Genomic DNA, 18,840 nt, shown 5'->3' with positions numbered 1-18,840 from the left:
CTTTCATCAACTCACGTTTTCTACTTGAAACATAAGTAAGAAAAGACCGAATTCCAAGCCCTTGCAACTTGAAACATGTGAAAAAGCAAAGCTGTATCTGTATTTTTATCTGATCTCAGCTCTACCATGGGCCAAAATGAAGCTCAGGTCACTGAAGTTTGAGGCTACTTGTGGATGGAGCTAGTTTAGGTTTATTTCTTCAGCCTATACAGGCATTCAGTGCAGAAAAAAGAATCATGAGTTTTCATTTGCTTAGAGAATTAATTAGGAAGTTAGGACAAGTTACAACAAGGCAAAAATCATTTTGCCAGGCTTCCCAGGTAAGATGACATCACACTGGAAGAACAGAACAGTCACTTTTCTTACCTAAGCTGGATAGATTTCAGAGATTTGATGGCACTGACCTCTCTCATGGCAGACTATGACATCATTGATATTTATTAGTACAGAACAGAAGATATGACCTACTAAATCAACAGTCTCCTGGCTACTGCCTAAGTGGAGTTTCTGCCCATAGTGCTATAAAAGTGAAGCTCTGAAATTCAATGGAAAGTATAAAATGTTCACTGCATCTCAGAAGAAGCAATGCTAAATGACTTAGACACATATGATCCTTTTTCCCTTCCCATTAAAAACAAAATTACCTCAGCTGAGAAGCTTGAGGCATGATCTTATTCTATAAAGCCCACTTAAACTGGAAAAATAATTAAATAATAGTGCATTCCTGCTGCAGGCCTTCTTTGCTAGGGTAACTGATACCAAATGGGAAAGCTATTATCAGCTTATAGCAAAATACTTTTTCTGCTTATCTCAGCTAGCTTGCTATCTTTCTGGCATGTTTCTTTTCACTGTTCCACATGGTGAAGTTTCTCCTCTAAAGAAAATCAAAACTTTCGCATAGTAAAACCTCTAATTTGGTAGCTCCATTAATATATTAACATAGAATTTTATAGAATGCATGTTACACATCTAGGCAGATACATACCAAAGAAACACATGCCAAAATGAGACATACAGAAATTTTTACTTCTGAAAAAAAAAAAGTCCTAGAAAACATTCTCCCAACCAAATACTTGTTTTTTCTGTATCTGCTGCGCCTGTAGGGACAGCATGGCCTGGAAGGTGAAACTATGTATCAGAACAGAGAACCAGCATCAGCAAACTCACCCAGATGCAGTTCATCTGTACACCTGTGTCTTCACCAGGCACGCCCAAGGGTGAAGCAGTCTCTGCTGTGACATTTCCTGCAATCCTTAGGAAGGAGTCCAGCAGAGACTAGACTCCCCCAATTCCCGTGTTACTGAGAAAATATAGACAGGAGAAACCCTGAACTACTTCCAATAATCAGAGGTCAGTAGGTTTGAAGGCAACTAGAACCCACAACTAGTTGCATGGATTGAGGAGAAAATATTACGTATTGGGACTCACAAATATGGAAATTACAGTCTTCATAGGAGGAATGAAACATGCTTTTCTTGCTTCTCCATCACATTTTCAACCACTTTGCCAAGAAAGGTCTGAACATGGTCTGAAAGATCTGATATTTGAGGTTCACTTTGCTTGCCCTTTGCGTGCCTTGTACCTTAAGAAGCTGATTTGTAAGCTAATAAAATCACACCAAGAAAGTTCTGCTACCCTCTTTTTCCTTTACTTCTGTAGAAATCAACAGTAACTTTAGGTATGCTGAGAGAATTAGTGCAAATGCAATACAGAGCAAATCCATATGTAGGTGTGCAAACATAACTTAAAATTACACTGGGTTTTGTCTAAAATCAGCTGGTTTTGCTAAGCCTTGTCTACCCAGCATAAAGAGTGATCATAAATGTTTCATTAAAAAGTCTGCCAATCATTATAGCGTGGACTGATATCCAAGTAAAAAGTAACATTAATGTCTATTTCAACAAACACTTAAAAAGTTTTGAGCTCAGTTTAGGTCTGATGGTACAATAGGTATTTCATGGTTTCTCCCAGTCCCACCGCATTTATCAGGCTACCATGAAATGGCACAACCAGCATTTGCATCTTAGAATCCAAGGAGGACACAACATTAACAACACAATGGCATTGAGGCACATTCACTCTTGTCCTATACTACTCAATTTTATGACACTGTCAAGTCTGTATTGTCAATTTAAATTCTATATGCTTCTCATTAATCAATTTCTAGCCATAGAAATTGCCCTTCTTCTTCAGGCAATTTCTCAATGATTATTACTTACTGTTAGATTTCATATTAATGGCTACTTCTTGAATAAAATAAAAATCTTTACTACTTGTCAATCTTTTGATCTCTTGTTTCAAAATTAGCACAGGTTTTATTTATCTTTGCCTTCAGAAAATAGTTTGCAGTACCAAATAGGAAAGGAATATGAAACAAATAATCTTTCTCTATGAACTTACCCAAATGCATGAGTGTAAGTGAACTCACATACCAGAATTCCTTCTACTTGTTTCACTTATACTGTAGAAGAGCAGTTTATTCCATGAAGTTCAGCTTATAAAGCAAGTGTGACAATTGCAAACTCTAAGGTGCATAGATTCATGTGGCAACAAGAAAATGGATGTCCTACAATCACTGCTGTAGCCTGTCATTTTAGAGGATGAGTATCTATTAAAATCTCAATAGCAAAAACATAATAGCAAATATAGGATGTCAAAACTACCTTCAATTACCTTATACAATCCTGGATGACCCTACACAAAATCTAAAGCATTTATAAATAAAAACAAACTTTACCTTTAACATTCTCTCCAAATCCCATAGAGGCAGAAACTGAACTGTCTGTTTCTGTTTTGCTACTTGTTTTCTCTTTCATCACATCATCATCACTTGAAACATCATCAGAGTTCATCTTCTTTTTCTTTTTTTTATGTCGAGGAGGGAGCTTTTTCGGAAAGGTAAACATGGGAAATATCACAAGGAGCATTGCAATGGCACAAAGGAGAAATCCACTCCACCTAATACCAGGAAAGCAGGAATGGAAACAAAAGCAAACACATTACATGAAACAAAAAAAATCAAAGTTACTGTTAGAGGCTACACTGACTGGAAAGACAGACTTGCAAAATATGAAAGACACTAAGAGTAAAGAATTGGAGTGGGGGAGAACCTTCACTGCACTAAACTCCTTAAACAGAAGGTGTTTCTGTTGGCTTATTTACTGAAAGGAATTTATCCAGAACCTACCAAATTTTATTAAATAGTGCCAGCTTTAAGTTACCACAAATTTTCAGTTTTGGTAATTTTGCAGTACCAAGTGCTCAGAATTAGATACTCACTTTGACTTAGCCTTTCACAGATAATTCCCTGTAAAGCAATATAATATTTCTCTGAAGAACACAGAAAAAACTATCCATGTCATGAGAAGATAAAACGTCCTGATAGATATATCAGGCCTAAATCTGTTCTGCTTTCCAGTGCCTACCTCTCACTGCCCTGACTGTCCAATTCCCACCCTTCACAACTGAAGAGTTCCCAAAGCCTGAATGTAAACAAGTGATGTGCTACAATTCGTGCCCAAAACTCTGTTCTGTGACTGCTACCTGAAATAGCCTTCACAAAGCATTTCCTCTTCTCTCCCTCTGTCTTTTAAATATGGGATATAAAAACAACCCTGAAACGATCCCTTGGCTCTCAGAGAATGACCTGGGACATACCCACAGAAGGGACAACATGTGAGATACAGAACAGAGCTCTTCAGCCACATACAGTTGTCCTCCCTGCAGCCAAAAAGCTTCACGGACTTCACCACAGCACCACAGATGGGCTAAAGGGCTGCACAAAGAAGCTCTCTAGAGTTAACTGAGTCAGCAGCCAGAACACTCACAGCAGAGTGTCAGATAACATCATTTCTCCTCTGAGTTTTTGCAGTGAAAGGCAAAGGGGAACATACCCTCACACAGCTGATTCCATAAAGAAGGACAACCTCAGAAAGTTGTCCACCCCCAAAGTTCTTCTTCCATACTGGAAGTGCAGTTTTCACTACAGACTCATCTCATTGTACCAGGTTTACATGGCAAGGTTTTGATAACACGGTAGGGACTGCAAGGGTGCTTCTGTGAGAAGACACCGTGAGCTGTCCCATGCTGGACAGAGACAGCTCCAGCCAGTTTTAAAACAGATCATCCACCACCCAATGCTGAGACTATCAGAATGCTTGTGGCACCTTGGTGTTCACTTATTTAAGACAGGGGAAAAAACACTGCACAACAACTGTGTGAAGGGAATGAGGAAATATGGAAGAAACAGCCCTGCAAACCCAAGGTGAGAGAAGAAGGGGAGAAAGGGCTACAGGTGCAGAGAGTGACCTGCAAGCCCAGGAGAAGACCATGGTATACACCTCCAGACAGTGGGGAATACACACGGGAGGAGGCTCCAGCAGGAATTGTGGCCTGTGGAGAAGAGCCCCCACAGAAGCAGGTTTTCAGGCAGGATATATCACCCATGGGGGATGCTGCATGCTGGAGCATTCTGTTCTGGAGGACTGCACCCTACGGAAAGGACCTGAGCTGGACCAGTCAATAGAAGACTGTATGAAGCAGAGAAGGAGCAACAGAGACAAGGTGTTACAAACTGACCACAATCCCCTTTCCACAGCCCACTGCATCACTCCAGTAGAAGATGTAGAAGAGTCAGGAGTGAAGCTGAGCCTTGGGAGAAGGAAAGAGTGGGTATGAAGTGCTTCCTCCCTATTTTGCTGAGGAAGGGGAATGAGACAGCTTCATGGACACCCAGCAGCCAGCCAAAGCAAACCCACCACACAAATCTACACTAGTATTTGGAAGTTCCAGTGAAGTCTATCAGGTTACTATAATATCCAACCACAATGACAGCTTTTTCATTTCAAATCAAATTTCCAGAATCACGGTGTGTTGACCCTGGCTGGATGCCAGGTGCCACCAAAGTCAATCTTATCACCCACTATCCTCAGCAGGACAGTGGACAGAAAATGTAATGAAAGGCTCCCACTAGCTGCAGAGGAATCTCTGCTCAGCCACCTGGAGCACCTCCTCCTCCTTCTTCAATGACACTGGGGTCTGCAGAGCTGTTTCTATTGCATATTCTCATTCCACTCTCTTCTGACTGCTGCTGGTGTTGCACATGTCTTTTTCTTTCCCCCATCCTTAAATATGTTATCCCAAAGGTGCTTCCACCACCACTGATGGGCTCCATCTTGGCCAGCCTCCCCTTGGAGCCAGCTGACATTGGCTCTCTCAGGCAGAGGTGAAGCTTCTGGCAGCTTCTCACAGAAGCCACCCCTGCAGCCTTCCTGCTACCAAAACCTTGCCGTGCAAACCCAATGCAAGAACAATTTTTACATATTTTTGTCCTACCTTTACACTATTAATTATAGTTTTATTCAAACTTTAAACATTTTAAATTCTGAGTAGACAGGATTACTTGCACAGGGAACAAAAAGCATTTGGCCTCATATCTGTAAGGCAAAGATATTGTGAACTTTATTTTTCAATGAAAATAAATTAATACGCGATGCTTTGTGTGGTAAATGACTACACACAGGCAAACAACAAATAAACAGCCATGTGTAACACTATTTATATTAGAAGCTTACAGGAAGCTTTTGCAAGGCAAATATAAGTGACTGAAAGTTTTGACTAATTTTGATATTATGTAAACAGAAAATCCTCTATTCATTCATTTTAGCTGATAACATGCATGGATTAGAAAGCAGACTTTTAGGAGGATTAGTCAGCACTGTCAGACGGAATAAATCCGTAGTCTGTATAAAAATGTAGCAACATCCCTTTCAGGATCTCAAAGGCAGAAGCTGCAACGGCACTGATCAAAGAAACAATCTGTGGCAATAATATGCAGAAATCTGCAACCACCCACACAGGAGGAAACAGCAAAGGAGACAGGGACTGTAACGGAGCACAAGATGAAATTCAAATCCAAAGGGACCGTTATGACAGCATACCAAATGCTGGAGATGTCACAAATGCAGCACTGGATGCAATTATCTCACCATCTACACTTCACAACTTTCTGGAGAAATATCAAAGAATTGGAAAACAGACAAAAGACAGTAACAAAAATAATAAGGACACCTACAATGGGAAATTGAGAGGTCAGAACAGGAGCTATATTAATTTAAAAAGCCCTTGATTTTCTGTCTTCTAAAGTCAAAGAAAATATGCAGAAGAATACCTCAAAGGCATCCGCACAAGCCCTACGACCTCAAATAAAGCAATTAAAGCAAAGGAAGGACCAGACAATGCTGAAGGAATTCCTTTAAACTTCTTGTGTGGAATGCTGATGAAAGAGTATATAGGAAGATCCAAGCATTAAACGGATTCTGAACTAGGAAAACACTCAGAAAAGCATCAGCAAAAGAAAATTTGATTCAAAGCACCTGACAAACCGCCAAGGGCTACTCCACAACTAATGAGGTCCCTATATAGCACATTAACAGTTCTCAAAGACAACAACATGATGAATGATTTCTAACAGATATCCCAACAGTCACCGCATTTGAATAAAAAACAGTCTCAAACATTTGATGGGCTAGCATAGACAGCTGGCTTGTAATTTAGCCCAGAGCACCTACAGAAACCCCAGGTGTGCAAAACCTAGGAGCAGAAATCCAAGTCCTGTGAAACTCAAGGAAAAATCAGATCAGAAATAACCCTGAAAAATAACCATTTTACTTTACCATGTTACAAGTGAGATAAACCAAATTACATGTCCTGCAATATACCTCCTAGAAAGAAACAGCTCAAGGAAAAAAATAGGCTAATTTCTTTTATTTTAGCCATATTTCATAGTTGCTATACTCACTGTTTAGTCTGTAAGCACTGCCTCCTCTAACAATGGAAATTGTTAAATTGAATCCCGCAATAAGTTGCATTAGGAACCTTAGAGCCATAATAAAGAAAAGACAGGAATCAAAGACACTAATTCACTTCAAAGGAAACAAGACTCAGAAATCTCATATATGACTTCCCATTACGTTATCTCAATATAACCATACTTTTGAAGTGTGTCAGCTGAAGTAAGTGTTGGGCTACTCTTACATTTCAAATTCTTAGATTGCATAAATAAAAATAAACTTGACTACACAGCACTTCCCTGCAAGGAGAAAATGTCAGAGTCCCAGAAAATACATTTCAGTGGAACGAAAGTCTACACTTCCAGAATTCTCTGCAACCAAGCAGTTAGTGAGCAGCAAGGGACAAAAGTTTAACCCTCACACTGTAGGAGCCTTGCTTTTTTTTTAATGGGTAGACATAGCTTCAGAAAGAGAAAAGAGAATGAGACACAAAGACTATGAATGCCACTAAACTTTCATGAGAGGCCACCACACACCGTAGAACAAATTATCAGAGATCTGATAGCAGTTGATCCTCTTCAGAAATTTAAGAGACAAAGAACTGACGTAGTAAAAAATGAAAGAGAAATAAAAAGACCTGGAACGCCCATCAAGAAAAGCCAGACCCTACAGATTTAATCAACAAGATAAAAAAAGAAAACTTTTATTGACTTTGCTGCTTTGGCTATTTTACTTTTGCTGAAGCTGCTTGAGTTAAAACTCAGTTGTATCAGTGGTTGTGTTATAGATAAAAGTTTATCCCACATTCATACAGCTCCACTGATTTCAATTAACAAATATACTTATGGGCCTGTTTGCAATTTCTGTCAAAAAGAACTGATCAGATGCTGATTACCAGTTCTGACATGTCATTTAAGACATGTATTTTTTACACAAAAATAAAAAAGAGAATTTTACAAAGAACATGTAATATTTTGCTCTGATTCCCAATCTTTTATACCAGAATAGTCCAAATCTTGACATTGCTGCACACTCACAGAACAGATCTTTTCAGTGACATAAGCCAGTAGATAAATCAGAGCAGGGAGCAGGTAACCTCAAGGCCAGCACTCAGCTTTGCCTTTCTCTTGCTGAAAATCCCACCAAACAGTGCAGCAATGCCCTTGGACAAAGTAGACCAATAAAGCAGGACTAAATCTTTGAAGGTTTAAGAAGACTCCAAAGAGAGAATTTTTCATATCAAACTGTCAGGAAAGATCACTGCAGAATAAACAGAAACAGATACAGACTGACTGCAATGGCACAGTGACAAACACTAACCCAGGGCACAAGAACTGACACTGCACCTTACATCTACAACGCAGAGTTCTCTTCCTGGGATAATGAACTTCAGGTTTTTTCTGGAATTGCATGAAAACTTCAAGACAGATCTATGATTTCTCCGAGAAAAGGCAGTTAAAGCCTCCTCAAGACCTACTTCCTCAAAGACACATTGCCAAAGGGGTCACATCTCAAAGGCTGCCTGAAGTCATCAGCTAACAATTACAGCCGCTACATCTCAGTGCTGCTGGAAGCCCACTCCTTATTAGAGAATAATGTGATGGTTTACAGCATCTGCTGCCTAAACACAAGCCATCACCCTGAGAAAGAAAGACTGGAAAGGGCATGTTCTGACCCCGTCCTATCTCCCTCACCTGGAACAGGATCAGTAAAGTCCAGTGTTTCTCATCTGGGCAGCAGAGTTCAGCGTTTCACGCTGTCTCCACTGGAAAACCAAAGAGGAGATTAATCCAGCTTCAATAGGAAGGGGTGAGTTCTGGGCAGCAGAGATAGTCCATGGCCGCCTGCAACACCAATATCCTGCCCTGCCATCCCTGTGATGAGCACTGTCAGTCAGTGCCCACCGTGGTCAGGGACAGTCCTGAACAGCCAAACAGAGGGAGTTTTCCATGCACTGCTCCTGTGCACTCCTGTGGCAAACTCTTCCTCTCTGTCAGAGGCTAGTGTATAGTAATCAACAGAAACATCATCTTTAGTGTGTAGAAATCAACAGAAACATCATCTTCCTTGGCCTCCTTCTACAACCTTAAACAAGTCCTCAAGGGATAAAGTCTTTCAACCTGTCTTAGTTACCTACCAGCAACTGAAAGAATGCTTTTGAAAAATGCTTGATCCTTACCAGTTTCCAATGAATCGGGGATCACTCTGGTCAATATACACAGTTGTCCTAGGATCAACATAGAAACCAATAAGAAGTCCTCCTAATAAGTATCCAGCTGCAGGTCCAAGTGCTCCCATTACGTACATGATGGCTGAGGAAATAAAAGGCCAGTCATATATCAATAAAATTAATGCTTCATTATTTATTTACACATGAAATCACAAAGTAAATGATACTTCTTTAACAAGAAGCTCTGCACCCTAAAACTTTGAGGAACCTTTTTTGCAACCAAGGCAGCAACTTCTGCCTACGTCACATATATTAGTAAGAAGATTACTGCTTTCTGTACATTTTTCAGTCAAATTATGCAAGTATACACTATTTTGGTATTCTGGATGGAAAGCATATTTGACTTGCATATTTTTTTTTCCTATTTGTTAACATTTCCTTTAAATCAAATCAAAATTATTTAACATATAAATTTTTTTTAAAAAGTCTAACTAATGGTAAGGAAAAAGAAAAGCAAAGAATAAAAATTGTAATCAAAGAGCAGAATACAACATTCTAATTTAGTTACCATTGGTCTAATACTGTGTACAAAAGAATGGCCCATTTTAAGAAATCAAATATTCATATTTCAGAGATTGACAGAACATGGGTTCACAAAAGGAAAGTCCTATTTAACTAACTTGTTATCTTTCTATGAGAAGGTCACCCACCCAGTGCATGAAGAAAAGGTGATGGATGTGGTTTTTCTGTATTTTAGTAATGCTTTTGATACTGTCCCTCTCAGCATCATCCAGGACACCTTGTCCAGCTGTGGGAGGAGTGGCTGCAGGCTGTGCTGGGTGAAGAACAGCCTGAAGGGCAGAGCTCAAAGGGGGCAACTGGTCACCAGTGGTGTTCCCCAGGGGTCAGTTCTAGGGCCAGTTCTGTTCAAGACATTTACCAATGACCTGTAGGCAGGAGCTGAATCCATCATTTGCTGATGATCCCAAACAGGGATGTGCTGCTGACTCTTTGGAGGGACAAGAGGCTTTGCAGAGGGATCTGCACAGACTGGAGCACTAGACAGTAATTAATGGCATGAAGTTTAACAAGTCAAAATACCAGATTCTGCAGCTGGGATGGACTAATCAGGCACAAGCATAAACTGGGATAAGACTGGCTGGAGAGCCTCACTGAAGAAAAGGATCTGGGGCTGCTGGTTGGAAGCAGGCCCAGCAAGAATCAGCAGCATGTCCTGGAAGCCAACAGGACAAACCCCATCCTGGGGTGCATCAGCAATAATACAGAATCATCAGCTGCTCAAGGAAGGTGATTATCCCACTGTGCTCAGCACTGGTGGAGCCTCACCTGGAGCACTGTGTGCAGTTCTGGGCACTACAATTTAAGGATGTGAAGGTCCTTGAAACAGGTCCAGATAAGGACAACAAAGCTGGTGAAAGGGCTGGAAGGAATGACCTACAAGGAGCAGCTAAGGGCTTGAGGCTTCTCTAGTTTAGAGAAACGGAGGCTGAGGGGCAACCACATTGCTCTACAGTTTCCTGAGGAGGGATTCTTACTCACTGATTCTTTTCTCTCTGGTATCCTGTGACAGGATACATGGCAATGGTTCAAAGCTTCACCAGGGGAGGTTTACATTGGATCTTAGGAAATATTTCTTTATGGAGAGGGAGTCAAACACTCCTGAAGGTTTCCTAGGGAGGTGCCAGACTTATCAGTGTGTTTAAGAGGCATTTGGACAATTCCCTTAGTAACAGGTTTTAGTTTCTGATCAGTCCCAAAGCAGTCAGGCAGTTGGATGAGATGATCATTGTACGTCCCTTCCAACTGAAATGCTCTGTTCTATTCCACTCCACTCCGTCCAATCCCATCCCACTCCATTCCAATCCCCTACAATATCTCTTCCTTTCCTTAACATATCCTGCAGTACCCATTCCTTTTAAGATGCTTCTGCCCTGCTTCCCATACGGTCAGGCTGTAAGTATAAAAGGCAAGGGGGTGGAAGGGTTGGTCTCTGCTGTCTGCTCGCGAATCTTGTACCACCGAAACCCAGGCTCCAGCACAGCAACACTTGCTCAGTTGCTGCAGATCCTCTAGCAGCACATGAAAGAACTGATTATCCAATTCTCTGCAATTCTCTCTCTAGATCCAGATGGTTACTGGACTAGTCCCTGTCCACAACAAGAATATGCAGACTGCATCCATTTTGGTCCCATCCTCAATCAGACATGCTGAATCCTGGACTGCAGCAGCTGAAGAAGCACAACTGAGTTGTTACAGCTCGAGTTTCCATGTTACCTGCTACAGTAAATTATAGCTCAGGGACAAAATAAGCCAAAAGAAATCACTAAATCTGCCTGAATAACCCAAAATAACTTGCACAATTCCATCTTACATTTTGAAATAAGAGAATGAAGAAAAAGAGCATTCTCACAAATAAAAAGAGAGCCTCACTGCAGCAAAAAAAAAAAAAAATCACAGAAGCTACCACAAAAGGTAAAACTGCCTATACTAAAATGTGCTGCCAGACCACAAACTGATTACAGAGTTTTATCACTTTTAAGTCATTTTTTTTTGTAAACACATTTTTGGTTTTTATGAAACTGTGATTTTGAATAAATAGATTTTGCTGAAGTCCTTTGCACAAAATGGTTTTCAGAACCGTGTTCACTATTTAAATTTATTCCAGCCATGTCCCCTACTGAATTGATTGTAAACAATTCTCTGTATGCCTAAAATGCTCCACGAGACATTGAAACTCTGCTCTTTAGCAGAAAATGGTTAGTTAAATCCCACAGTAACTGTTATTTGCAAAATTCACATCATGAGGAGGAAAAAAAAACAACAAACAAAAAACTATCTCCACACTCCCACAACCAAGAATAAATTTTGTTCTACAAATGTTTGCTTGGAAAATTGATTCAGACAACTACAGCAAACTCAGATCTCTAAAATCTTTACAGAGGAAACACAAAGGGAGTAAAAGACTGACCTAATCCATTCACTTAAGTATTCAGAAAAAATACTTATGCTGCATTAATTCAGCTTTAGTTCCACCACTGAAAGCAGCAAAATGCAGCAACTGCTTAAGTTTCAAATCACTACCCAAACAGTGTATTTTGTACACCTGGAAACTTCAGAGTGTTTTCTTTGTAAGCAGAAACATTGCACAATAAAGACAAAAGTAACACTGTACACTGTTCTCCTTTAGAGGAAGAAATCCTGTTGACAACTTCAGGAGTATTTTAAAATTACTATATGCTGTTCAGGCTTCAAGATGTTATTTGTTTTAAATACAACTTACAGGCAAAATGTCACTTTCTGAGTCCTTCAGAAAACAGAGCCTCCATGTTCCTAATCAATGGCAGGAGGAAGCATCACCAGGTAAGTTCTTAAAATTGCCCTTTTAAGACACATTGCAGCATCTTTTTCAGCATCTAATGATGGTCACTATCAGAAATTGGACACCAAGTGCAAGAAGATTATTTAGACTTATAAATGGGACTAAACAGAGCATGGCAAGCATAACATTTCAGTATTTCAAAATCAGGTACTTGAAAGAATCTGCCCCAAACTTTCAAACCCTGGTGTGGAAGTGAAGGGCAAACCAGCTCCATAAGTCACCTACTCGAGGCTACTCAAGGGTCCTGGACCCTTAAAATTCTGGTCACAGCCCACACAGCTATATTAAGGAATAAAGATATTTTTGATTTCCAAGTAGGCCACCAAGATTGCTGGACGCTATAGAATGGAAACTAAACTGGAAACAGATTCAGTAAGGGTGTCATCAAAATTGTACCTGCTTCACAAATAAAAAATTCTATGCAAAATGGTTTCAGAATTTTTGCCACTCGGAGCACTAGAAGGTCTCCAGCTTTTCGATGAAAAAGGTCCAAAAACATATACATGATGTATAAGCACCTTCCTTTCAGCCTTCTGCCAGGGATTTCAGCTAACTCTTTTTGGTCCTCCCTCTTCAGGCCATGATCTGGGGTCTTTATCTAGGGAGTTGCACAGATGTGACAGCCAAGACCTTTCAATGAAAGTAACAAATATTTTTATCAGGGGACATGCTGGAGTACTGTGATGCTGAGGCAGGGAACACAGTATCCAGATGATTTTTGAAATTGCACTGAAGGAAATCCAGGATTTGTCTTATAACCTCACAGCCATAAGCTTGACTGATGCTTAGATTTGCACATTGCCTTCTTATTTTTAAGTTGTAAAAAGCTATGCTGTAACATAGCAGTAATATGTCCTTTCCCATGATAAAACAGAGGTGATGTACATTTCATTAGTTAAAAGCTCTACTCCAAACCACAAATCATCTTCAACGGATAAAAGGAGGAAACTATTGTTAGTATAAACATATGGCCTACAACATCAATCTGAATCTCTCCTGACTGGGTTGCACTGAAATGAAGGATTGCACCCCTCTGAGTTCCTGCATTAGCCACACAAGTTCAGTGCTGACAGGTCATACTACAATTCTGTGGAAACAACGGTCTCTCTAGGAAAGCACATCTGCAGGTCACTCACACCTACCCAATTTCACAGAACCACAGAATATTCTGAGCTGGAAGCCACCCACCTTCCTCAGTGATTGGTCTGCACAGGGATCAAATCCATGACCTTGGCATTAACAGTACCATGCTCTAACCAGCTGAGCTGATCTCAGGGTGACTTACTGCCACCTGAGAACTCATGACATTCAACACAACCAGCTCAGACTGGACCTGGCAAAAGCTTTTCCCCAGAAGCTTTTGTAGCTTGCTGCTGCTGCTGTCACATAGGATTCTAAGTCTTCAGAGGAAAGCACAGGCTGGTTTACTAAAATTACACGGCCTTTAAACAAGAAAATTTCAAAGACCTTGTGGATTCTTTAAAGTCTCCCTCTTCTCCAAACACCTTAGTGTTGTGGTTAAGTGTTTCCATTACCAAGCTTATCTCTCCCTCTGGGTGTACGTTCTCTCCAGTGATGAAGGATAGCCTTTCCCAGCCCTCCCAAACCTGGTATTTCAGATCACAGCTCTACCTCTGACACAGACCATAGGTAAGTAAAAATATCCTGGTTCAGAGAGAGTTAGCTAAGTGCCCATTTTCACCCAAGATATCTAGCCATGGCAATTTTAATTCCTTGAAGCTTTTCACTGGTGGAACTTCACTGCCTCAGTGAGCATGTCCTCAGCATGGCATATCTCGGGCTCTACGCCATACTAGCAAGGTGGTCTAGTTTCACAACTGCAGCTGGCTGTGGCTAGCCAGGCTTAGCCATAAACTGCCATCACAGCTAAGATGCTGGATGGGAGAGAAAAGGGGAGTCAGAGAATTAGCAACTTAATTACATGAGGAATTTACAGATCCTTGCGAAATGAGATTAAACAATGCCATTCTTTACCACAAAAAAGTTATCCTGGGACATGTTGCAATGAATGCTGCAATTCTGACAACGTTTGGCCAAATTACTATATTGTCTATTGTTTTATTAATAGGAGATTCTTCTTCAACAGGAGAAGGCTTTACACACAGCCTATTGCAGCACAGTATTTTTGACTACAGTAAGATGAGCTGAATCCTCTACGGGTCTGAAAATCTCTGCGTAAACACCAAGTGCATGAAAAAGCTTTGATGCCAAAGATGTATTTTTTTTAATCTACCTACACTACCAAATTTAATGAGACAGAGATTATATAAATGTTGTGAATGTCCTTTTCCTCTTCTAATCAGACTGAAAGACATCTTCAGTAGGCTCCATATATGGGAATATATATCATATGTCCCCATGGCACCCTCAAATGCGTATGTGAACCCTCTGACTGTCCCTCTTTATATTAGCCATGCTAGTACCAATTAAAGTCACAAGCCACGTACTGTGCCTAGAGAAACAGTAACTACACATCAGTGAGCTACAACAGGTTGGCTTCTGGGTTCTAAAAACCACACTTTGGTTAAAAAAGTAAAAACAAAGGCACACATTGCTCACTCACTGTCATCTCCTCTGTGTGCACAGACATGTCACCACACAGAGTTTACCACTGGAGGAGGAGGAACACTTCTGAAAGACCCCATTGTCCAAATCTTGGCAGCACATCACCATAATACAACTGTACATTTCATACATGTGTAAGACAAGCAGAATTTGACCTTCATTCTATTTTCAATGGAAGTTTAGAATTTGCAAAATCCTGCAAAAGCTGTAGGGTGCATTCCAAAGGTATATATGTATACAAGCATGTATATTCATGTTTGCTACTGTCAGAATAGTACGGCAATTTTAATAGATTTTACAAGATACTTTTTAGTGGTATAAAATTACAATCCTTTTATATCTGTAGATTTCAAAAATCTTAACTGCCATTAGCATGAGGGTATTGACTGGAAAACAGAGATACAAAAGACAAAAAAAATCCCCTACAGTCATGGAGTAGTAAGTCCAGAAGCGTAATTCACTTAATTGAAGCAATAATTCAGTGTCCTACCTGCTGAACAACACTCTCCTGAAAGAACAGCACAAAGAAGAATAAAAAAAACCACAACAAAATGAAAACATTCATATGAATTTGCAAGAAAAGTCCTGTGGTTACAGATTACTTATTCAAAATCTAAGGACTGAGCATTAACAGAAATGCAAGATGAACTTCATATAATCTTGAATATTTATATGTCAAGAAATTTTAAAGGGCCATAGGTTTAAAAAATAGTCCCAGGGTTAGCATCTGGGATTTTGCAAACAAAACAAGCACCACCATGCCATGGTACCACAGCATCCTCTCCAGTGCTACCAGCAGCACATTTCCTTGGAAAGCTGTACTATGCTGTCACTGAAGAATGAGCAGTGGTGGTATTTCTCTAGGGTATGGAGCAGGTTTTGCTTTCTCCACAGGGCAAAGCTGACAGGCAGAGGTTTCAAAGGGGAACAGGTCCCAGCTTTCCCCTCTTCCTCTTATGCCACAGCACCGTGATGGGATAGCAAGGATCAAGCATAAAGGAGCGTCCAAAGAAACATTGCTTCCTTTCATAAAGGCATGTTTACCTCATTCTGTCTAATTTCACCCACACAGAAGCTACCCCAAGAAACATAAGGTTTAACCACTCTTTTGAGCCTGAGGACACAAAACTGAGTTGCGAGCAGAAGCCAGGCAGACTTCTCAAAACCTTTTAAGTCAGGAAACTGGTTCGCTTCCTTCTTTTCATCACAAACGCACAATCAAACATATCTATACATGCTTTAGGATTTTTTCTTTAATGTGGTTATTTGCTCAGGAAAAAACAATGCTTTGAGCATTACTGCAGTTCAGATAATAATGTCCAGTTCACATCTTTAAATCACTTCCTTTCAAAACATGTTAGTGTAACCATGACTCTAATAGTCTCTCAGATCCAGTGTTCCACTCAAAACAATAAACAGAGCAACAAAACTACTTCAGTAGCCTCTCTTGATCTTTGTATAGAATATATTTGTCGCTATATTAACTAGCAGATTCCACAGACCTGGAAGACAAATTTATAGAGAAACATAACTAAAGCATATTTTTTTACATGCCTACCATGGAAAAGAAAATAAATGGTCCAGCTTACCACTCCATTAAAAAATGTTGGAAGTTAAATTAAATCAAATATGTTTCAATTTTATTTAGGTGACTTGCCAACACCAGGTGAAAAGAAACAGATTTTTACTTTTCTCTTACAGCTTTATAAGATATAATTTGTATTAAAATAGATATCATTCCCTGATTTAAACAGCTAAGCTGCTTCATGCTTTGTATTCACCATTTGTGGTCATGCTCTAAAACCTTATGATCATTTTCACTGGATCCAATTCTACAATATCCATTAAAAAAACCAGGAAAGCAAGACCAAAGAAAGCAAGCTAAAACAGGCTGTCTGTCCAAAACTGTACTTCTTGAATACATTGTCACTGCAATGCTGCTCCAAGTCATGACTGTGTGCTGCAGAGCCACAGTGCTACAAAGCAATTTAACTTACACCAAAATTTCAAAGGCTCAGTACTTGTCTTTTGGTCACACTACCAGGAGTGTGCATCCAATCCAAAATCCAAAAACACTGAAAATACCAAAGAAGAAAAGCTTATACTTGTACCATGGCACTTCAGCTTTACAGATACTTGGCTAGAGAAATGAGTGCCCAAGGAAAACTACTCCAGTGCTTAATATGAGAGTCTTTATTTCTTTATTCCTAAAACCTGGGAACTGTCGAAGTAGAAATTCCAGGGGCAACTGGAGACTGTCCCATTCTTTAGAGACAAATGTTTTGCTCAGGACACACAAATATTACTTGGGGTTTCTCATCAAAATCTGTCTTTTCTCTCCTTATATTCACCTATAAATAAACATTTGCTGATAATATTATCAAGAATATAAATATGAAAACGACACATCTGTTGAAAAACGTTAGTGAGAATGGCAGCAGTTTTTGAGTGCAATTTCCTCTCAGTGTGCTTAACTGAATTTAGACACCATGCACAAACAAATTCTTAGATTGGATAATTAAGCAGATCAGGGTTTATCAGCTTTATAAGTTCTTAAACCAGTTCTTACAAAAGAATCTTCTGGTGATGTTGGTATTCCCAAAACACATACAACTAACTTCAAGCATATGGTAGTCCTCACTGATGTGAATTGTTTGCATGACCAAAGATAAACACACCTATACTAGCATGATCAGAGCCTAAACATAAAACAAAGATAGTCTTTCCATGAAGTCAAAGACATTGGTAACCTAAATAGATGTTTGGAATTTTTTTTTAAACAGAAGTGTCAACAACTGGTTAAATGTGTGAGTAACAGTGATCTTTCCTTAAACTCCCAATTTTTTTTCATACATAGCAAATTTTGATATGGAAAAGTACTGTTACTGAAATTTAGGTCTCAGACACTCCTAGGCACACACTACTTGTGCTACACAGAGTCAGAATGTCTGAAGAGATGCAACAGAAGGCACAGCTCTGCTCATGGCTGTTACTTTCTGGAAATCAGCTCTCAAAAATGCTCCACATCTTCAAATTTTTTAAGTTTATGTTAAGTTGGTATGTTGCATTATAAACACAGTAACATATCCCAAGAAGTTCACTAGGCATGAATTCCCAAACTGTGAGTTTTCAAAAGAGCACGTTTCTTAAAAATGTTTTCTTTTGTGAATAGTTAAGGCAACTAGACAGAAATATTGACCATTTGTGTTAACATCTACCGAGTGACTCCTCGGCCCCTTCTGAATTCTTGGTCTGCTGGCATCCCAAAGTTCTGATTACTCCAAAGAATATAACAATGAAATGTCATAGAAGCAGTGTTCATTTCCATACAGAAAATTATCTACTGAATATAACTATAAGTAACTAAATCGTAAGCAAGCCACTACTCCAAATTACTTTTTAACCCTTTAACTAATAACTGGTTAGATAATTTCATGGTATCATTTCCCATTCATTCAAGCACTGGAAGCTAAATCCACAGTACTCAATTTAACATTCACATTAAGAGTATTCTTGAAGCCAGTGTGACTTCTCCCTTGAAGCAGGCAGGATCTGGCACTTTTGCACTAATACTCAGTGGTGTTCCTACTAAAAGGACATTGAAGCTGTTGGCCGTCTAAGATACTAAAGCAGCCTCTTGACTCATTGGCATTCTTTCCATAAGGTCACGTCAAATGGGAGTATCTCATCTCTGCCTTTTAATTGCTTGGCTTTAGGGTTTTTTTAATAGTTTGGCAGATAAGGCTACACATACACATTTAATTTACACTACAGATTAATTTACACTACAGATTATCCCCAGGCACGTGCTTACAGACTCTGCTGATCTCAGATTCTCAGAACTGATTTTCACGTCTTTAGCATTACTTCTAACTACACTAGAGTGGGCAGGG

General features: G+C 39.7%; 1 protein-coding gene across 1 annotated transcript in view; it reads right to left on the bottom strand.

Moving 5' to 3' along the window:
• Positions 1-18,840, bottom strand: part of SLCO5A1 (solute carrier organic anion transporter family member 5A1) — a 74,495-nt gene that overhangs the window by 32,925 nt on the left and 22,730 nt on the right. The window contains exons 2-3 of the mRNA XM_066180321.1: positions 8,971-9,103; positions 2,738-2,958 (exon numbers count right to left, since the gene is read on the bottom strand). Of these exons, the coding sequence (XP_066036418.1) occupies positions 2,738-2,958; positions 8,971-9,103 (354 nt within the window). The remainder of the gene's footprint in view (positions 1-2,737; positions 2,959-8,970; positions 9,104-18,840) is intronic.

Source organism: Chamaea fasciata, unplaced genomic scaffold (genome assembly GCF_029207755.1).
Source record: "Chamaea fasciata isolate MVZ Bird 193981 ecotype frontalis unplaced genomic scaffold, bChaFas1.0.hap1 SCAF_1, whole genome shotgun sequence".
Lineage (NCBI taxonomy): Eukaryota > Metazoa > Chordata > Aves > Passeriformes > Sylviidae > Chamaea > Chamaea fasciata.
The sequence above is the reverse complement of the archived record's forward strand: the minus strand, read 5'-3'. Positions and strand labels throughout refer to the sequence as shown.